Source organism: Barbatula barbatula, assembly GCF_947034865.1.
Source record: "Barbatula barbatula genome assembly, chromosome: 7".
NCBI lineage: Eukaryota > Metazoa > Chordata > Actinopteri > Cypriniformes > Nemacheilidae > Barbatula > Barbatula barbatula.
In genome coordinates, this window is record NC_136770.1 from 19,390,333 (window position 1) to 19,413,266 (window position 22,934).

The following is a 22,934-nucleotide window of genomic DNA, read 5'->3' on the forward strand; positions in this document are numbered from 1 at the left end:
TGTATATATACATATTTGAACTCTTCATTTATATTTTTTATTCACAATTTTTATTTATATGTGATTATATATAATTATTCATATTCATTTATTAAATGTGTTTTTATCTTATACATATTTTTTTTTTATTTAATATTATACATTTGTTCGTTCATTCTTGCATTTTTTATTATTTTATATTATTACGATTATACATCATTGCATTTTTACAATAACTTATTTATAGTAACTTATTGCTTTTTAGGTATTCGTCATGAAAATTATGTCACACATTCTATGTGTTAAATTTTGGGATGGATTGATGAGATTTAAATGGATCCAAAATACATTAGAGGGCTTCGATTTAATTACATGCTATAATGAAGAACAGGAGCTTGCCCTTTCATCTCATTCAGGATGTGTGTGACCATTTAGCTCGTCAAAGTGTGACCCCAGTTATTTTACTCATGGGTTGAGGGGATGCTTTTAAAGGGGGCAGAATTGATCATCTGCCTTTCTGAAGATGTATAGACGGGGATGAAGCTTTGAAGTGTGATGGTAATGCAATGCATCTGTGTTCGCACAGTTGGATAATCTGGACGAGCAAGCAGCTCAGATAAGGAGAGAACTGGATGGGCGTCTGCAGATGGCTGATCAGATTGCTCGGGTAAGTCTCATCACTTGATCACTTACACGTGGACAGAGAAGCACTCGAGGTGCTGTAAACAGTACTGGCACCAGTTCCGTTGCATCTCCGCCAATTCAGTTTATGTTCCCAAATTTACTTCATAATTCAGACTGGCTGGCTTTGATTTTGCCAAATAGGACGTGGTCCTAAATCAATATATTTTGTTGGTCCTGGAACAACGTACCTGTCAAACAAATCACTTTGAAACAGACCACTTTGTTCTAAAAGTGATGTGGACATTTGGGCTGTTTCCGGTTGTGACGTTGCGAAATGGCTATGTTTATGAATATTTACTAAGCGCAAGTCATTTTACACGACCATTTACTGTTTTCATTAATAAAAACTATCTGATGTGATGATCGGGATGTCTGAAATATCCAAAATAGTAATTTCAAAAGCACAATTGTTCAAACAGCAGTTTTAAATGTCTATAATAGTTAATATATGAAATTGAAGATTTTCTTTGCTCTTTCATTCAGGCTGGCAAATTTCTCAAGTTTGTGTCAAAGGAGATGGAGGCTATGTATATTGAAGAACTGAAGAGCTCAGTGAACCAGCTCATGGCTAACCTTGAGAGCATGCCGGTCTCAAAGGGAGGAGAATTCAAACTGCAAAAGCTAAAGAGGGGACACAACACCTCCATCATTGATATGGGACAGGAAGATGAAAACCAGCTGTCCAAGTCTGATGTTGTGCTGTCTTTCACACTGGAGGTAGGAACCCTCAGCAGTGTTTTCATTTTGTGCTCAAAGCCTAGGCCCTATAATGACGGGGCCAACCTATAAGGCCCTAAATGAATCTGTGTTTTGAAGGACTCAAACGAGATAATGATTCAGTGAGTCAAGACACTTTCTGTCTTCTTGAATAAATCAGCCGTTTTGAACAAGTTTGTTCAATAATAGGGAGCCACAGAGATGACGTATGTTTGTATGAAAACCCTGGAAGCGTGTTATCACTTTAGGACTTCCGGTTCCATCGCACCAAAGTCTATGGGTTTTTTAGTTCGTTTTTGGTAAATCGCCCAAAATAAAAACGACTACTTCCTTTGGAGGGGACGTTAGACGTCATTACACATAGAGCTCACAAATAATGCAACATGGGCACAGATCTCTTAAAACGTAGATGTGGATTCGTTCCCGGAGTAATTACTTACCAGGGAACACATTTTTAATAAAGTTTGAAAGAGTTGGCGGAGGCTTGGTGGTGGTAACATTGATATCGAGAGACCTCAGTGTAGTCTGTTTATAGCATCTTGTCAGCTTTTTACTCCTGCCTATTGTATTTCGGCTTTCAAAGTAACAAATGTTGTGTTAATATGCAGAGCTTATCTTGATAAACAAAACGTGTAAACATCATAAACCTTTGTTAATCACAGAGCTTATTTTTTGCGAACTTCCAAAAGTCTATGGGAAAAATGCATTGCCTTTCGGTTGAGGGAACCACTGCAGTGTTAACTACCGGGTTGGTCTATAAACACACTTCATCTCTGCGGCTCCCTATTTACTGCAAAAACATTCCGCCACCAACTGCCCGTTTTAGTTCCGCATTTAAAGTAAGCCTAACATTTCCCTTTATGAACATTGCTGTATAAATTAAATTTGTTGCACATTTGAAATAGAAAATATTCTAGTGTACTTTAGTATTAACTTCACTCTTGTTTTACGTTAGCAGTAAATATTAAAGTATACTACATTATTTGCTACAATTTATCCAACTGCTATAGTTAATATATTCTATATATATATTGTAGTGTACATTATAGGGCTGCACTATTAATTGTAATTTAATTGCGATTATTGATCTTAATGCGTCATACAATTAACTGAGCATAATTAATGTGATGATAATGTTTTAAAAGCAAGCACAAGACTCCCGAAAAGGTCAGAAAATCATCGCAAAGCACCACTTTACAGGGAATAAAAAAGCACAGCATTGTTTTACTGCATTTGGACTATTTTCATACTTTTTTGAAAACCCAAAGGCAAACATTAAGGCTAACCAATGGTAATGATTTATTAACAAATCAAGAAATTAAAAATGAAGTAGAAAGGTTTCATTCCGAAGGTCACAAAATGTTCTTTTTTGTGGCGGCGTGTTTCATTGATTGATTGCATGCTTTGAAATACGGTGTTGAAGACGTTCAATGGCAGCAGATTATAGCATATTCAATGGCTACAAAGTATAGGCCTAATAAACATGCCGAGGTGAAATTCAAAACCAAAGTTCTGAACTGACAAAATAATCGTGCTGAAAATTTTAAGCAAATAAAAAATCGTGATTATCATTTTACCCATAATCGTGCAGCATTAGTAGCCTACATTATAATAGTTTCTATAGTAAATACAAAATGTTTCAATTATATTATTGTATTGTGTAGTCTATATGTGTATTAAATAAAACTGTTTCATTTTGTAGATTTCAATTAAGAACTTAGTATCGTGCACAGTATCGTGATACTACATTGTATCTTGATTCCTCAGCTGATACATGGGACTGTGATAACCCCCCTTATTTGTTATATATATGTTTTCATCATGAGATGAGAAAGTTATTTACATCATTTTTGATGATGTGTACAACGGCAGTTGACAAATACCGTGCATGTGTCCTATGAGAAAACAAACAATTAATAACATGTTATTTTAAATTACTAATATCAATATTTCTAACGTAAAATAGCATAGGAGAAATTTGTTTTCATTGTTAGTTTTTTTAAGTTCTAACACATTTATTGCTAACACATTCACAGTATATTTGGCAACTACCCATAATTCTTAATTCATTCTTAATGTTAAAATAGTTCAACCTATACCAGTTTTAGGCGATAGCTTCTTGCTTAACCAACTTTATTTAAATGACACACTTCACCTTAAATTATTGTTTGGGTTTATCTGGTGTTTAGTCATTTGTACTGTGGTGTAAATGGGATGACTTGAGTAATAATCTGTCAATAAATGCCTCTGGCCCATGTTATATGAAATGTAAAAAAAAAAAGTTTTTTTAATAAAATAAATAGAGTTTTACTGGCAGCTGTAATAGATCGCAGAGAGGTTGTGTTCATACATGTTGCATAATATAAAATTTCACCTCGACTGTCAGATCATACAGTAAATATCTGTTGGCAGTCTAAAGGTTGCCTTTCGTTGTTTTGAATTAACGGAGCTTTGATTGAAATTTAGAGTGTGAAGGAGTGATAAATATAGCAATATTATCAGCTTCACTGTTAGTTTAACACATGGCTCTGTGAGATTTTAATCTTTACCGGGGTTTGAAGCCTTGCTAATGCATAAATTATAGATAGGCTGCTAGACTGCAGACAGAAAGGGCTGTGGCATATTAAAAAAGGGTTATACAGTACTGCATTTTTGATAAATGATCCCAGAGAATATCGAATGCCTGTGAAAAATCTCTGCTCTCAGGTCCAAGGTTTTGCTTTAGTTAAACAACCCTGAGCCAGCTCGCTTTCAGGGCAGTTGATAATAATGTAGCAGAGCTTTAGGAGCCACAGAGGGCAGACGTGACAGTGTTTTATAGATTTGATAGACTGGGTTTGAGTCTTCGGAGTCTCTTTTGTTTTGGGGAGCCATAAGCTACTGTAGCAGAAGTTACAGGTGCTCTGGGTGTGTGGGTTGATTCAAGATTGTGTCAGAGTGTCAGAAACTGTGTTTAATAACAATGTGAAAGCAAGGGTAACATACAGTACTGTACTGTAACTATGGCATGCAAGTTATAATTTCTTATATAAGTGCTACAAAGTCCACCTGCCAGTGGAAACCAGATGAATGTTGTTCAAGGGATGAATGTTCGTCCTGTGCAGGTGGTGATTATGGAGGTTCAGGGTTTGAAGTCGCTGGCACCCAACCGCATCGTGTACTGTACAATGGAGGTGGAAGGTGGACAGAAGCTACAGACAGACCAGGCTGAGGCTTCCAAACCAACGTAGGCCAACCAATATTCTTTCTTCTATTGTTGTTTTAGTTTAATTTGGTATATATATTTAAACTAATGCTTATTCCATTTATATTGTTATAAAATTACATATAACATACAGCATGTGACCAAAATGCATCTTTTAAAAGGATAGTTCACTCAGAAATTAAAATTTTTATTTTTGGGTGAATTATCCCTTTAAAAAGACCAGTACATTTTTGAAAAGACATGAGCAAAATGTCGCTTCTGTTGGATTATCAGATGATGTAATATCAGATATCAGGTTATATTATGTATCAGTCACCACTTCTTTAGTAAAGTCAAAGCCCTCATTTTGCATTTAGAATGTGTTGCTTTACAATACCGGTCATAATGTTATGCAAATGCCTGTTAGTCCTTAGCATTATCCACCGGTGTGGATAACATCCATAACATGGAACGGTTCATGATGACAACACAGTTTCAGGTTCTATGTCCTCCACGTAAAATTCATCTTATTTGGCCAGGGGCTGATACTCAAGGGATGAGCACATGATGTGGTGCTATTTTTGGACCCCGCGTTCCATCATTGGATCAGATGCTAATTTACAATGAGCTAAAGAGAGAGGAGGGTGTAGTAGGCCGAGAGAGAGAGAGAGAGAGAGAGAGAGAGAGAGAGAGAGAGAGAGAGAGAGAGAGAGAGAGAGAGAGAGAACGGAATCATAGAATACGAGACACAGCCTCCATGTACTCTCAGAAAAGTAATCAGCTGTGAAGAAACTGATAAGGAGTTCGTATCCCAGTGGAGGTTCGAGAGAGAGGAAGAGAGAGAGAAAAATTATGACGTCACATGAGAATCAGCATTTAGATTCTATCATCATCACACGTTATGTGCAAGGTCACCTTCACCCACAAAGGAGGAAGACTTAGAATGAGGCATTATTGTGAAGGACATTTTTTTCCTTCCTATCTTCTTTCCTGCTAGAGCTACAGGATGTAAAATGTAAAGGGTATTTAACACAGGGCCGAAAAGCCACAGAACTAAACAATACAAATACTTTTTTATCACTCCATGCTTTCCACGTTGTTCTTCAAGTAATTTAAACAATGTAAACATTACAAAAGTCAATTTAAAAAATGTATCTCTATTACTGTAAAGGTCCAGTGTATGAAATTTAGCAGCATCTAGTGGTGAGGTTGCGAATTGCATCCAATGATTCATTCCACACCTCCCTTTTGAAGCACTATGGTGGACGTTTTCGCTTCTTTGTCGAAGGAGATAACATATTTACAAAATGCACTTGTAGAGCAGTTTGTCCCTTTAGGGCTACTGTAGTGTATGTAGATAGAAATAGCTCATTCTAAGGTAATAAAAACATAACACTTAATTTTATAAGGTCTTTATACACTTCTGAAGATATAGTTATTTACCTGTATATTATATTATATTGCATTTCTTTCAATAGATTCTCCCCCCCAAAATAATACAGTGGTTTAAAACTTAAACATTTTAATATATGACAAATTGCTTAATGTTGCTTTTGCTTAATAGCAAAATGTTGATCCCTTGGCACTTCTCGTGAAGAGGAGGGGTGTTACCCTGGTGTCCTGGCCAGATTCCCTCCAATGGCCCTTGGCAATCAGGGCCTCCTAATAACCCCACCCTCTGAATTGGCACTTTCTTTCTCTCTCTCCTCTCCACTTATAGCTGGTGTGTTGTGAGCGCACTGGCAACTTTGTACTCTGGCTGCCGTCGCATCATCCATGTGGATACTGCACAACAGTGGAGAGACCCCCTTCATATGATTGTAAAGTGCTTTGGGGGTTACAGCAATACACAATAAAGCGCTATATAAATGTATTATTCATTCATTTTGGATCACAGTTTTGAATTGATCCCTCAATTCGTTGACATTACTAACTTACACATTGTTTGCGATATTGAAGTTCAAATTTAAAGAATAATAGAATTTTGTCGTAAAACAAGAAACTGCTCAATTGATACAGTCTTTGGGAATGTTAATGGCCTCGAAAAATATAGTGATATTCACACAGTATTGTGAACATTTTGTGTAATGCCCATCCTGAATTTCTTTCCGTATCCGTTTCCCTGTCTTTCTGTTCTCCTGTATCCTTGATGTATCCGTAATTCTGATTCAGCGCTCCTTTGGTTTCTTAAATTTCACTTTTCACTTCTTTTTCAAGAATAAATCATTTAGCTCTTATAAAAGCCTCATGAGTGTGAGTCATGGAACTCGGTCTGTATTCATGCTGCCATCGCCGGCTGGAAACAGGGAGAATTGGCTCATTTTGGCAAAGCATAACAGTGCTAATGGACACACAAGAATGTGTCACATCAAACAGACATGCTGGTGGAAAGAGATTAAGAGCACTGTGGATGGCAGAAGACAAGAAAAGCAAATCTGACATTCTGACGATTCTTTTTTAGTTTAACAATCAGAGATCTCTTTAATATCTCCATTGTTTATCTTAAAAAGCTATAAGATAAATGAGAGCTGAATTTTTTTTACTTCTCATAGTACGGTCTGTTTTTTACCCAAAACATTACAGGACAAGATCTATACAATCTGGCAAAATTTGTTTAGATGCCTGCAAAAATGTGAGAAATTGTATTCATTTGATAGCTCTCCACATTTGTATGTCACACACTGTATGTCTTTTTCTGTGTTTGTGTCTTCTTCTGTAGGAAATAAATCCGGAACAAAATTAAACATAAATGTCTTCATGAAATCCTCCACGCTTTGAAAGAACAACGTTCGAGTAATAAAAATGTTCCCCCGGGCCTGACAAATACTGTACACAAAGTTCAGCGAAGCCTGGCCATGTGCAAAAACAGCAACCTTCTGACACTTGCCGTTGGCGATGATGTTAGAATGTTAACTACTTTGTTTCTATGGAAACCATACATACATTCGACCAGAAACAAAAAAAATTACCAGTTTATAAATGTAATCTCTCCTGATGGCTGACTCAGCGTTATAAAATATTCAGAAAGCCTTACAATAATATAGTGGCAAATCCCTGGTAGACATTTGGCGAGCAATGTTCCTTACAAGCTTATATCTTTGCATGCAAATTACACATATTACTCACAAGTTTGACACAGATAAACAGTTTTGCAAGGGCGGTTGCTAATGGTCTCAATCTATTCTCCACAGCCCCGGCATTTTGTTTATTGCCCCCTGGTGGTTCTCAAGCAGATAGACGGTTGTGCTCACCCATCATTTGAATCTGAATTTGTCACTTCTCTCTGTGATATATCACACTTCCCACCACACATAGCAGATTTCCCTCTGACACCAGCTCCATCTCTTCCTTTCCCCCTCTCTTTCTCTCCCCACTTTCTGATCTGTCGCATTTGACTGCTGCTTCTGAAATGTGCAGTCTGTTTCCACGGTAGCGGATCGGGTCACGTTTTCCAGCTTTAGTAGGCCAACTCTGTACCCCTCATTCTGCGTCTGTGAAGGGGAGAGAGTGTGTCCATGTTTTGTTAGGTGAATGTTTCAATACTATTGCATCATATATTTTTTCTCACGTATACATATTTACACTGTCGATACGATCATGTTAAGCACATTTGAGTTCTTTGAGTTTGATTCATCCACTGCAGTCTTTCATACATGCTGTATTGAAGCCTGAAGCAAAGCAGAGCTGCAGCACATCACTTTAAGTTATTATATTTCATCCTTAAAATGGCTTTTCCATACATACACAACATTATGAAGCAATACAGTGAAGACAGAAATAATTTATATTTACAGAGACAGCAAAAGACGTCGTATTATGTAATGAATAAATTAGGGAATAGTGTACAAAATAAGATTTTATTGCAGTAAACTAGTCAATTAGAATGAAGAATTGATGTTGCAAATAACTTGTCAGAATTTATTCTTAATAGTCAATATATGATAATTGTATCAATTATTCAGCATCCGTTTAAAATTTGTGTCCATACAATAGAAGTCAATGGGGACCAAAGTTTTTCTTTAAAATGTATTATTTTGTGTTTTACAGATTTACTCTCTCTCTTCACCTTCCTATAGTAGAGTTTTGAGTGTGCTGCAGATTAATTTAACCAAGCAATATTTCATTGTAGCTGTGAACTCTGGAAATCTTCTCTAGGTTATTTGTTTATTTTTTTAAATGACAGCCGTGTCTGCTGTGTGGGCGAATCTCGTATCTGCAATCACCGAAGCCTATCCATCTGCTGAACGTATTTTGTATAAAACTTCAAATGATACACTTTACTTGTCCGTCTGTCTCGCATGCACTTGACATTTAGTTCTGGAGTTTTCTGACCTTATCAAATGATCTGTTACAAAAAAATGTCATCAGCACCATTGTGTAGCAGAGCAGGGTTGGGGTAGAGTGTTTGTCTAACCGCCAAACACTACAGAACAAAAACAAGGGGCCGCGAGACATCCACATGCGGTGATTGCGTAATAAAAAGAGTAGGCTTATCTGTGTGTGAGAAAAGAGTGTTACAGTGGCCAGAAGATGGCAAGTGCAAAAGGCCATGAATCAAAGATATGAACAGTGTTTGTGTATGTGTGTTCACAGCTGGGGAACTCAAGGAGACTTCACCAGCACACACCCTTTGCCAGCAGTCAAAGTGAAACTCTTCACAGAGAGCACCGGAGTACTGGCCCTGGAGGACAAGGAGCTCGGCAGGGTAACACTTATTCAACACTTCTTTACTTGACTTGGGATGGGCATTTTTGATCATATTTCATTTCGAGGACTGGACAGGTTTGAAAAACGAGTACTCGATTAATTGGGGGCGGGGCATTAGAGGGGGTCCCTTATGGTGTGTCCCTTATGGTGACAAAAGGATTTTAATTACAACACTGAAATTAAAATATATATTGATAAAACTATGACAAGATTGAGTAAATAATTAAATCCACACTGTTAGATTAAAAAATACAGGAAACATTTATAAGAAATATCAGCGTGAGGTGAAGCATTATATCTAACCTGTCACATTTGTCTGTCAGTTGCCAGGTTTCCATTACCCTTCAGAAATGCGCAAATTGAAATAGTGCATTAAAAATATGCCCATTTGAAAAGCGTCAATTTAACAAAAACTTCCATGTATCGCCAAAAAGTTCTCAAGCTCGCATGAGGTGTTTTACAGCAATTACGATAAAGACATGTTTCGCAAAACTACAATGGAAACACTTTTGGGTCGTATTTACAAGTCACTTGGTGTATAAAAAAGTCACATGAACATTCGCTGTTTGTTTTGGCAATTCTGAAGGTTGCAAAGCAGACGCTTTGACTTGGAAACAAATGTATATGATAATGCAATGTAAGTATGTGCAATCCCCTGTATGTGCAGTATGTGCAATCCCCATGGGTCGAACCCACGACCTTGGCATTTTTTGCGCCACGCGCTTACCACTGAGCTACAGGAAAGCATAATATCTTATATGATGGCCCAAATGCAGGAAAATGAGTAATGCAGTAGATAGATAGATAGATAGATAGATAGATAGATAGATAGATAGATAGATAGATAGATAGATAGATAGATAGATAGATAGATAGATAGATAGATAGATAGATAGATAGATAGATAGATAGATAGATAGATAGATAGATAGATAGATAGATAGATAGATAGATAGATAGATAGATAGATAGATAGATAGATAGATAGATAGATAGATAGATAGATAGATAGATAGATAGATAGATAGATAGATAGATAGATAGATAGATAGATAGATAGATAGATCCCGGATGTCCTTTAATTACAATCCGCTAACATGTTTTTGGACTGTGACTAATGCCGGATGCTTGGTTCAGACTTCATAAACGTGTGTCTGTGAAGGCTGAGGCAGGCACTAGGCAGGCATCTCTAAGCCTTTAGCTCTACTGAGAAAAAGATTACGCCAACTCATCAGAGAGAGAACCAGAATGAAAAACACACAGTGGAGACTAAGAGAAGAACTCTCTGATAAGGTGCCAAACGAAGAACAGCAGCTTCTGAGTCTCGGTACACAGAGGCATGAGCCAAAATTAATTGAGCGTTGAGAATTTCGTGCAAAACGCTGACTGGTGAAGTAATATGCCATTATCAGCTCACACACAGACTGGGGATATTTTCCCACACCCACTCAACCTCTTTATCCGGTTACTGAGTGTGTGAAAATGTCTTCGATAAGTTTCCGGGGCAGACACTCGCTATATGATTACATGTTATGCATTTGGACTGATGGTGGTCATTTGATTGTCTTATGTTTTTTTCACGTTGAATGATTAGGTTGTCCTTCACCCGACTCCAAACAGCCCAAAGCAGGCAGAGCTGCATAAGATGACGGTGACCAAGGCCTGTCCTGATCAAGATCTGAAGATCAAACTCGCTGTCCGCATGGATAAGCCTCAGAACATGAAGGCTTGTGGGTAAGTGATTCCATTTTCATTGAGTATATGCTGAAGGTTAAGCAGACAGTATGTGCTGCTTTAAACCACTTTCCTTCCTCCTGTGTCATTAGAAAATGATTCAAAGGTCAAGAAACGCAGTATCTGTCATGTTTCTTCAACTTTTCTTTATTCATCCCGAGTAAAATAAGCCCCTTTATATTATTATATTCGTGACATCATATTTTCTTTGTGTCATTTTACCTTTGAATTGTAAAATTGTTTTTGTTTCACGATTTGGGTTTTTTAATGAATTAATTGCAGTGTTGATGAAACCTGTGATTGTTCTTTTAGGTATTTATGGGCTGTCGGCAAAAATGTTTGGAAACGCTGGAAGAAACGCTTCTTCGTTCTGGTGCAGGTATGATCAGATGGATTAGTATGTTTTGTGTGGATTACTACGATAAATGTCATGTGATTAGTTTGTATGAGAACACTTCTATTATATCGTGAAATTTCTTTGTGCGGATACTTGATTACTTTTCAGTGGCTGTCAATGAAGAAACACGTTTTTGTCTGCAAAAACCGATTCAAGCATTTTAATATTTTTTTGTTATGCATCTCTTTTGCTATAGGTAAGTCAGTACACCTTTGCAATGTGCAGCTATCGGGAGAAGAAGTCAGAACCACAGGAGCTGCTTCAGTTGGATGGCTATACTGTGGACTACACTGACCCACAGCCAGGTAAAACTCTCACATTGCTACCTTTACACAGCATGCCTAACATTTGTTTTTAGTATAATAGCATTGGAATTGTGGATATTATTTGCTTTAACTACAAACCTCCTCTGAGGAGCCCAAGCTGAAGTTATTCGACACCGACCTCGTTCTTTTTCTTATGTTCACAGGTCTAGACGGAGGCCGGGCATTCTTCAACGCAGTGAAGGAGGGCGACACTGTGATCTTTGCCAGCGATGATGAGCAGGACCGCATCCTATGGGTGCAGGCCATGTATCGGGCAACTGGACAATCACACAAACCCGTCCCGCCCACCCAGGTCCAGAAACTGAATTCTAAGGGCGGAGCTTCAGCACAGATGGATGCCCCCATTTCTCAGTTCTGTAAGTAAACATCAATAAAGCATTACGTAACAGTCCGTCAAAAGCTAATAAAGCTGCTAGCTATTTCTCCCCTTATGATTTTTTCTTATTTTTACATTAAAATTGAATGAAGTTGACATGGCGAGTAAATTAACAACCGAGCCAGGCTAACCTTTTGTAAACTGGTGACTATTAATGTTTTAGCCCTCAACCTTAACCACTCACACACAGTGACATTGTCTTTGTGACAGCATCATTTCAGTCACAAAATCCCACAAAATAATTACTGAGGACCGTCTATTAGTGACACCACGCCATAAATTAACTACAGAGTATTATTGCTTATTAACTCATGATGTCCTAGCGATGTCACCTTGAACTCATCGCTCTAAAAAGGTAAGAGTGAATGTGTAGTGTAAAGCAGTTTGTTAGATTCGATGTTGTCTTTGTTTCTTCCAGGGTTTGATAGCGTCTTGGGGGGTGTTGGGGCCCAATTTGTAAGAAAGTAATTCATAGAAAATGGCACAGCTAGTAATTCTTAGAAACTAAGTAGTTCTTAGAAACTTCACACACAAATATATATATATATATATATATATATATATATATATATATATATATATATCTGTTCTTTGCTAAATTATTCTTAGCATGTGCAAAATAAATATGTAAATATATACATAATAATTCTAGTTGTTGTGTATTATGTTGTAGGGTTGTATTGTCAATATAATTTATAATACTTTAGTTTAGGGAACAGCTCCGCGATAATGCTCGAGAGAGATAAATGTAATTCTGTTTAATATTAAAAGTTAACAGCATGTTGGTATATTTCCGACTAACAAATTCTAGTAAATGTGAATGATGCTTCAAAGTGCGGTTGGGTAGCTCTTACATTTTAAGATCAGATAGAGATAACTAGGGGGTCTATGACTGCCAGTTGAGGGTCTCACATCCCCCAACCCAATAATTCAAACACTGGTTTCTCCCTTTACGCATTTAATCTTGAATGGCCTAAAATCTGCGTTTAAGACTTTTTCAGCCAGGGAAGTTAAAATAACAAATATCTTTGTATATCGTTCATAGATTTTCACGTAGAGTTGCATTCAAATCAATGTGACAAAAATGGTTTTATGAATGATTTATAGAGAAACTATTTTACTTTCTGCATCATGAATTATACCCCACATTCTAAAAATAATTTTTTAAGAAGCCTCTTTTTTTATATTACTGTAAAATGCAGCATTGTGTTGAAATACGCCAGTATTATGCCACATCACAACAACTGAACAATCTGTTGCTAAAGTAAAATTTATTTCCACAAAATAAAACAGTATTTAACATTATTATGTAAATAATAATAGATCCTGCTATTCAGAATCTTGTCTTTTGGTGTGCATCTAATTCCACATCTGTCCATGGCAATATAACGGATATGCCTCAAAATACATTCAACCAGTGGTAACATACGTTTTAAATGCATATACAAAATCTATAGCTAGAGGTTCTGTGTTGTGTTTCCATTAATTTTGTCCCGTTTGTGAATGTTTCTTGTGGTCAGATGATTCCCACACAAGTTCAGATGCCATTCAATTTGTTTTCACTGTAACACAGACCCTCTTCAGTCTGAAACATTATTACCTGTGTAAATGTTTCACCCTCCACCTTAACACACCCTTAGGTGGTCTTGAATGGCACAGACTAGTGGAAAATACAACAAACTACATACACACATGCAGACTTCACAGCACTTTGCTGCAGAAGGTTTTTGCAGATTCTAGAATACTATGAAGGTTCTATGAAAATGTTTTAAATGTAAAATTAAATTGGCGAAGTACTACAAGAATGCATTAAGAAATATTTTTCCAATTGAATACAAAGTGCATAATAACTTCAACAAAAATGTTATATAATACCTGAACACTTTGTGTTTTTACTTTTGCAGACAGTGATATTGTTGGCCGGCAGCCTGAATTGTTTTCTAACAATCATTTTATATTTTTTTTACTGAATGCAGTACCTTCATAGAATCCGTTTAGAAGCTGATACTGGCATCAAATACACATTTAACCAGCATTGAAATCTTAATGTCAGAAGGTAAATGTATTTGCCAGTACAGTGTTAGTAAATGTATTAGTGATGGAGTGTAGTCTGATGTACATCATATTAGTGTTCCAGTGCTCTTGTGTGTAGCTCAGAATCCTGTCAAAGCCATCTGCAGCAGATCAGAAAATAGTTCCTTTCCTTCTTTCCCCCCTCTCTTTCTCTCTCTCTCTCTCTCTCTCTCTCTCTCTCTCTCTCTTTCTCTTTCTCTTTCTCTTTCTCTATCTTTCTCTCTCTCTCTCTCTCTCTCTCTCCCCCCAACAGTTCAGGCTGCACTAAATGTCAGTACAGGTGGTTGTATTTTAAGTTTTTCTTCGTTCATGCTTTGCTTGTACCCTTCTTTAGTCCTGCAGCTGTAGTGGAGTCAGGGTTTTCGTGTCTGCTTTTTCTTCAGCCTTGTTGCTAGTCTTTATGTTATTCTGGTTTGTCCCTTCTTACCCTGCTGTCTTCTAGCTGGACTCAAGGGTAAGTGCTAACCTGTTAGCTAGCACCAGTCAGATAATCCTAAAACCATTATCTGACCAATTGAATGTGCTCTCTTTATCCTTTATTCAAGTTATTTTTCTTTTCCTTTCAAATATCACTTCTCATGCCTTAGACCTACAAGTAGATTTCTTTCATTTTCCGTTGAACTTTTTTGAGGATAAAACTAAATATTTCATTATTCTTGCCGGTTTAGGCTGCATGTAAGTTAGTGCGTTTGTATTTATCATTTAGCTAAGTTAATATGGTTTATTTGCATAATTGCCTTCTCTATATAAATACCCCTCAGAGTAAAGGACAGGGTTTATATCGTAATGGATGGTTGATTTGTTTAATAAATAAAATATGAAGATAAATGTATTTGAGAAAACTAATTTAAATGAGAAAAGCTTGAGCCTGTCTTAAAGACCCTATGGAATCAAAAAACACAATTTTTGCGTTCACAAAAGTGAAAAGTGTTGACATGAACATGAAATGTAAGCAAAAAGTTTAAACATTGAGAAATATGATGCTTAGCATATTTTTAGATATGCAATTTACAGTCCTTCTCTTTTGGAGACCAAAGATATTTTTGGCTCATTTTGCAAAACCTCTTGCAAACAGGCGCGAACATTTTAACATGTTACTGTACCTAAACGCATCAACAAACACAAGAAATGTACATTTAATATTTTCATAGGGTCTTTCATTGTAACGCTAAGGCGTCTGTTAAAGCATTGTACATTTTTGACTGTATGAACTTTACTCTTGAGGGTTCATTTGCTTTGAAACTAATTTCTTTATTTTTTAACTTGCTTTAAAAGAGTTGGCAAATATGTATGCGGAGTATTCTGAATGCTAATGTGAAGGGGCAGGTACTGCCGTCCCTCCTCAACAAGAAATACTCCTGAATATGTTTAGTCTAGAATATGGGCCTCTATGAAGTAGTCCCTAAATCCTATGTAGAATTTAGCAAAAGATCTAGTCCATTTTGCACCTGTGTGTTTTGCCCTTACTGCTTGAGTAGGTGAGCATTTTGCTGTCATGTAATCCATTCGGATGCTGATGGAAAGACTTGGTCCTTACTTTTTTCTTTCTCGCCATTTTTCCAGAGAATGAATGAATTACTTTCTAGCCTCTGTTAGCTTCATGCTAAAGCCGCAGCAGAACAATAGTGCTAGCCTGTTAGCATGCCACCGAGGTGGCTTGCTTGTTAGTGTGCTCGGCAGCCTTAATGATCACGCTGAACTGTTTCTCCAGTATTGTCAACTTGCAAATGCTAAAATAAAATACGGAATGCTAATGGAGAGACACATTTTTTTTCCTGTTCCTTTAACATGCATGTTATTGCAAAGCACAGTGGTAATGTCTCACTGTCGCCCTGCATGCTACAGACATTTATTTATTTTTAATTCATAAATAAAGATAAAAAAGAACAACACGTAGATAATGAGTTAGAGTAGCCAATTCATAAACATATTTCCATCCCTGTTGGCCGCATTCCTATGTGAATGGTTTGCACGTAATCCAGTTTAAAACTGTACAGTGCTTCACTGTGGATTTAGTATTTCAATAAATGTAATTATGAAATAAATGCTAAAGACGCATGTACACTTTAAGTAGGACACCATTTAAGCCACCAGTATAATTTGTATAATTAGTTCCTTTCGATTTCATTGTTCCTGTAGCTCATATTCTGTTATCTGTTAAACTTACTTTTTCTTATTTCTTTTCCATCATAACAGATGGCTTTTTTACCCGATGTTTATCTTTTCTCTACTCATTAAGTTCGTCCTTTGTCTTTTCTATATCTACCTCATTTCCTCACAATTCGTGATATTTTTTACTCGTCCTTTTTGTGCCTCTTTCTTTTTGTCCAAACTTTTAGAGTGTTTAATTCTAGCGAAGCTTTATGCAACCTGATCCAGCTCCAAATGATTTGTGTTTGTATTAGATTAAGCACTTAATTTAGCCCTTTGAATTCACAGAAACGGTGAGAGATCATTATGTCACTCTCTCGACACATGCCCCGATCATGCTGTTACACGATGCACATTTTTCTCCACATTCTTCCCTCATTAAAACACATCATCACTGCTCAGACTTAGATTCTATCATTGCTTCACTAATGAAGTCATTCATCTGGGGGACGTTTTTAGGAATAAGTCCGGGTTTAAAAAATTTCCCACACCATTACTCAACAGCTAACACAGTGGGGTGGAAAAGTCTGAGAACACGTACAATTTTAATTATGTTGTTTTGTTTGATTTAAAACCTTCACTCAAATTTATACATGTAAATTGTTATTGCAGATAATATCATTTGCATTTTGAAAAATGCGAAACACAAGCTTTTTCACTAGTGGTCTCAGATGCCACCACATTGCATAAGTTGTAGGCAAATTGCACAAACTTGATTCATTATCATGACTATGACATGAACCCCATCGATGGCCCATAGAGGTCTTAGTCATTGCATTACTAGTATTAGAACACTTTAGAACAAATACATTTGGTTTATTAAAATACTATTATGATTAGCTAACATTTCGCCCTTGAAATTTTGGCTTTTGTATTTTCACGAGCACACAATCCATTTTCTCTCTTCCATATGAATCAATTGCGAATGGCAGAATCTATTGTGTTCATGTAAAAGACCAATTCAAATTCATCATTTGGAATTCCGCCACCTCCTGCCGTACGTTCAAGCGCTTTGATTGCGAGAACAGGAAGTGATCACGCACAGTCCAGCTCGTGCATGCACATCCAGACTGAATGTGAGCTGAGGGTTACCGCTCAGTTCTACATCGCTAGGTCTTATTGAACTCTGCTTGACTTCTGCTGCAAGTTGACAATGTGAAAGCTCAATGTTCTTGATTTGCCATTAGACAACTTTCCGTAGTTTTGTGGTGAAAGGAGAAAAACGAATTTCCCTTACTCTATGCTAACTTCCGTCTCCTTGATCCCGCCCCTCTCCCGTGATTGGCTGGATAGACGCTGACAGAGCACAGAAGCATGGCATGGATGAGTTTATCTCAGCTAACCCATGTAGCTTTGATCATGCCTCCTTGTTTGAGATGGTGCAGAGGCTCACGCTGGACCACAGGCTAAATGACAACTTTGCATGCTTGGTAAGTATTGAAATAAAATGAATTTAAATATTCAAAGTAAATATTAAACTCCTGTCATTATTTACTTTTATGTCATTCCAAAACTTGAAGGGATAGTTCACCAAAACAATGCTAATTCTGTCTTCATTTACTCACTGTATAAAATTATTTTTGCTCTGTTGAACACAGAAGAAGATATTTTTAAAAATGTGGGACTAAACAGTTTTGGGGCACCATTTACTAGCATAGTAGTTTTCTTCCCTACTATGAAAGTCAATAGTGCCCCAGAACTTTTGTCTTACAAACATTCTACCAAATATATTTCTTTGTGTACAGCAGAACAGCAAAATTCACACAGGTTTGAACAACTTCAGGGAGAGTAAATGATGACAGACTTTTTATTTTTGGGTGAACTATCCCTTTAAATTATGATTAATAAAGAATGTGACAAAGAACTCAACCCAACAATTCCACTCTGTTGTTTCCAGGGATGGTTTAGCCCAGGTCAGGTGTTTGTCCTGGATGAATACTGCGCTCGGAATGGGGTGAGAGGGTGCCACAGACATCTGTGTTACCTCGCTGACCTGCTGGAGAGGGCGGACGCGGGACACATGATCGACCCGACGCTGCTCCACTACAGCTTCGCGTTTTGTGCGTCCCACGTTCATGGCAACAGGTACCACATATCACATCTTCACGTTATATGTTATTATAAATCAGATGACTGTTTGGACATCCAATGCACTGATACACAGCGTGGTCAAGATACAGATCTAGGTTCAAAGAAGGCGGATTACATCATCAGACCATTTTTGCACTTTGATTTGCTGAAGCGTTTTTGTTTTCTCCCGTGAATGTTCTTTATAATTTTGCCAAATTTTGTTGTGTCTTTGTTCTCAATCATTATCATTTCTTTTCACTTCCAAACCTCAGCAGTATTCTTTCAACCACTACGCCTTCCATTCTCTCTTTCAGTTTTTTTACTTTCCAAATCTCATTGTGTTGCTCACTTCATTACATGTTCCTGATAGTCAGAGGGGGTCTGAGTTACAGGGGGCTGGCTCAAAGCCAGGAGGGAAAAAGGAGTCAAAAAAAAAGAGGAAATGTAAAACACAACTGGCCCCTGAATGTGCAAGGTAAGAGGGTTTATCGAGGACATACTCACATCATATCCTATACTTGATAACCGTAGTAAGCACATGTGTTTAATTATTGGTTTAATAACTCAAAGTCAACATGGAACGTCGTTCACAACTCCTTTTTGTCTGTAATGTGACATGTTTTAAATTCCAAAATGGATACCCGTTGTCCTTGATTGGTCAGAGATTTCATGTTGACTTTAGGCATCAGACGCAGTTTCATATGCACACGTATAACACATGTTGTTGTAACCATTGACAAGCTATGATTCTGTTCTCGCTGACTTGTTGAAGGTATATTTATTATTGTTCTGCGGCTGGGTGTGTATTAAATGTATTTTAATGTAATATGATGCCCGAATGGAGTGCTGTGACATCGATAGCTGTAAATTTTAAAATATGGCTTGGAAACAATCTCCCCCACGAGTATCACAGAAGGGTCCCATCTGCTGGGTACAAATACATTTATAGCCACCCTATTAGATTAAAGAAAGCCAGACATAGCTCCTGGTTAGATGTTCTCCTTGGACTCAGTGTGCCAGGGCTGTATTTTATTGTGTTTTATTGTTACAAGTATGATGACTTACTGAAATGTTAATGTGGTTTGATTTGCTTTCAGCGGGTATATACTGCAGGCCGTTCAAAATGTAGTACAGTGTCATCATTAGTTGTTTATGTATTTTATTTGTGTCGGGGGGGTTAACAAATAAACTTTCTTTCAAAATTGACCTTTTCAAGTGAATCCTAACCGATGTGCAATGTCATGTTTTGTTGTAAAACAGGCCTGATGGTCTCGGAACGGTTACGGTGGAGGAAAAAGAGCGTTTTGAAGAGATCAAAGAACGATTACGCGTTCTTCTGGAAAATCAGATCACAAACTTTAGGTATGTAGACGGAAGCGTTATATTACAAATGTCACTACATCTAATATACCATGTTATACCAATTATACACATGTGCAAGTATTGATGTTAAAGGGATACCCACCTCTTGTCATTCCAGACCTGTATGACTTGCTTTCTTCTGCTGAACACAAAATAAGATATTTTGAAGAATGTTGGAAACCAAACAACGACAGTGCCCATTCACTTGCATTGTTGTTGTGTGTAGACAATAGACGTGAATCTACCCCCACTGTTTGGCTAACAAAATTCTTCAAAATATCATATTTTGTCTTCCGCGGAAGAAAGGAAGTCATACAGGTTTGAAATGACAAGATGGTAAGTAAAGGGTCACAGAATTCTCATTTTGTGGTGAACTATGTCTTTAATGCTGAATGAATGAAATTGATGTGATGATGGGCCTGTTGGATTTTCTATACTAAATATGCGATTTTGTTATTTGCATTAAATAAGTGTGTTATTATAATTGTTCTGTATCGCATACCTATCCGTTTTAAAATCAAATTTTTATACTAAATACCACTGGTAGAAACCTTTTTTTTTGTTGTCTTCTAAACATTTAATCCAAAATTAAAACTGGAAAGAACTTTCATCAGTCTCAAAACTATTTTCATTTACTTTTTTGTAGGTATTGCTTTCCGTTCGGTCGCCCTGAGGGAGCTTTGAAAGCCACTCTGTCTTTGCTGGAGCGGGTAATAATATCCATATCGCTTATATTGATTCATAGTCAAAGGTGTGGCAGCGACGGAAGGCAAAGGAAAAGCAATGGATGTTCTTTTTCTCAGTCCTTATTCATGTTTCCATCTTCTTCTTGCATCATTATTTCCAACATACGTTTGCTTTGTAATGCTGATTCACACTCATTCTGAATCATTTCTGACTCTGGATAACACAGATTTGGTGACTGATTTGTGTTTTCTCCCAGGTGCTTATGAAAGACATTGTGACCCCAGTGCCGCAAGAGGAAGTTAAAGGTGTCATTCGTAAATGCTTAGAGCAGGCAGCTCAAATCAACTATCAGCGCATCACAGAATATGCCAGAGTTGAAGGTGATGACCAATGGCGTCTTTTTTAATTCATTCATAATGCAGTTTCTTTTGAACGTGATAATTCAAATGAGTTTAACTGTGGTCAATATTTCAGTTTGTTTTGTGAGAGACAAAGGTTGTTTGTTTAGGTAAGTAATTGGGATGGAATGAAAATAATTGTGTTCATCTTTCGAATACTATGGAACATTTTGCCTACTCACAGTCTTGCTCTGAATACAGGTCATCTCATTTCCCTCTGCAATACTTATATATTTTGTTTGTTGGTAATTTGATGGTTTGATTTGTTTACTTAAAGTCCCAGTGAAATTAAAAATGACAATTTTGAATTCTTTCATGAAATATTGCAGCGTTTATAGTAAATAGCTTATCACTGCGGGACATCTTTTTCTATTCATGGACCCTCATAATCTTCAGTTAAAATCTGAAAATGCACCTCCGGCCTGAAATGACTATTCATCTCAAATTACCTAAATTGGACGGCTTGGCCGGGGAATCCGTTAACTCCTCCCCTTCAACTGTCAGGCTGCTGCCAGTTTCATTTAGAAATCAATGCAACAGCTGTTTTACACATCCAATTAATTAGCAGTGAAAAATACAAGCCACGCCCACTAATTTTCTCCTTCGAAATTCCTTTTCACTCTGAAATGTGTCCGAACACTGAAGCAAAAACGATCGCAACAGTCGGTTCACGGGGACATTAAGTACAGTCATCCTTCAATTGCACTGCATTTACCTTGTTTGATCTATGGTCATAAAGTTCTAAAGTCTGCCTTTTTCTTCCTTTTTAAGAAGAAATTGAAGTGTCTTCTCATCCATTTTCTTTATGTGGACTTGTGTGTAAAAATGCATTCAAAACCACACACAGAAACGGCTAATGACCATTTCCTATCTGTTCCAGAAGATAACACTGAAAAATGGGACACAAAGGACTTTTGTTCGAATGTTCTTCACACTTTTCTATTATTATTATTATGGCTTGGATCAGAGTGAGAAAGGGCATCAGGCTACAGAAAAATTGTTACAGAAGACGAAAATTAGAATAGGAGAATAACTCTGTTAATAGGAAGAGAGATAGAAATGAGGGCGAATTATAAGGTATGAGGTGTGTTGGTAGAAAAAAAAACATTACAGCAAAGCGAGTGAAAGAAGCTGTGAAATGCAGGGGAGGAGGCAGTACCACCTCAAAAACAAAACATGTTGGGCAACAAGCGTGAAAGAGGATTACAAAGAAGCTAAATATGGGCCATAAGGAGAGATGTCTGCATGCGGAGGGGTGAAAGGCACTGCAGGCTGTTTTTGAGGAGGGTGATTGTGTTGCGTTAAATTGTGATTATGAAAAGTGATAGCTGATTCAGCTCACTCTCTCTGTCTCTCTCTGAATACCTTTTACTTCATCAGATCATTGGTTGTGCACTTTTTATTTCAAAGTGGGTGACAAACCAATGATACTAATGCGACAAATAGCCGACATCTTTCAGAACGCAGTGTCTGTTTACAAGTCACTTAAAGATGCCGACTGCTTGTCCCCTGATGACAATAAAGTGACATCATTTCCTTAAAGGGACAGTTTACCCAAAAATTCTGCCATGTAGTTTGAAACCCAAGTTGTTTTTTCCTACAGCATATACACAAATGGGTGTTGGGTGTCAATTTAATAAAGATAAAACTACTACAAAATGTCAACATTTATGGAAGAAAGAAACTATGCGACTAAAAGGACATTGATAAATAATGATGGGTAAATGATGAAAGGATTTTTGTTTAATGGTGTACTGTTCCTTTAAAAGCTACTTTTTCCACTTCCACTTGTTATATAGCAACACTTTACTGTAAGGTTGTATACAAAAACATAACTAAAACAATCTTGGTTAATGTTAATTTATACACTGTAGACATTTATTTCTATATGCATTTTAACATTATAAGATACATTTGTTAATATGCCATATAACAATGTAGAGGTATATATTATAATCTAAAAGTCAATTTGTAAGTTAACATTACCAAGAATATTAGGTTCTGTGACAATTAATATTAAACTAACATAGAACCGTACAGCCGAAGTCCATAACTTGTCAGTCTCTATATCGCCATCTTTGTTGTTGTT

General features: G+C 37.0%; 1 protein-coding gene across 1 annotated transcript in view; it reads left to right on the forward strand.

Moving 5' to 3' along the window:
• The window catches only part of cadpsb (Ca2+-dependent activator protein for secretion b), a 70,672-nt gene that overhangs the window by 27,800 nt on the left and 19,938 nt on the right, over nucleotides 1–22,934 (forward strand). The window contains exons 4-17 of the mRNA XM_079461367.1: nucleotides 566–646; nucleotides 1,147–1,380; nucleotides 4,485–4,606; nucleotides 9,158–9,269; nucleotides 10,866–11,005; nucleotides 11,318–11,384; nucleotides 11,599–11,707; nucleotides 11,872–12,084; nucleotides 17,622–17,758; nucleotides 18,226–18,413; nucleotides 18,769–18,873; nucleotides 19,659–19,760; nucleotides 20,407–20,470; nucleotides 20,704–20,827. Of these exons, the coding sequence (XP_079317493.1) occupies nucleotides 566–646; nucleotides 1,147–1,380; nucleotides 4,485–4,606; nucleotides 9,158–9,269; nucleotides 10,866–11,005; nucleotides 11,318–11,384; nucleotides 11,599–11,707; nucleotides 11,872–12,084; nucleotides 17,622–17,758; nucleotides 18,226–18,413; nucleotides 18,769–18,873; nucleotides 19,659–19,760; nucleotides 20,407–20,470; nucleotides 20,704–20,827 (1,798 nt within the window). The remainder of the gene's footprint in view (nucleotides 1–565; nucleotides 647–1,146; nucleotides 1,381–4,484; nucleotides 4,607–9,157; nucleotides 9,270–10,865; nucleotides 11,006–11,317; nucleotides 11,385–11,598; nucleotides 11,708–11,871; nucleotides 12,085–17,621; nucleotides 17,759–18,225; nucleotides 18,414–18,768; nucleotides 18,874–19,658; nucleotides 19,761–20,406; nucleotides 20,471–20,703; nucleotides 20,828–22,934) is intronic.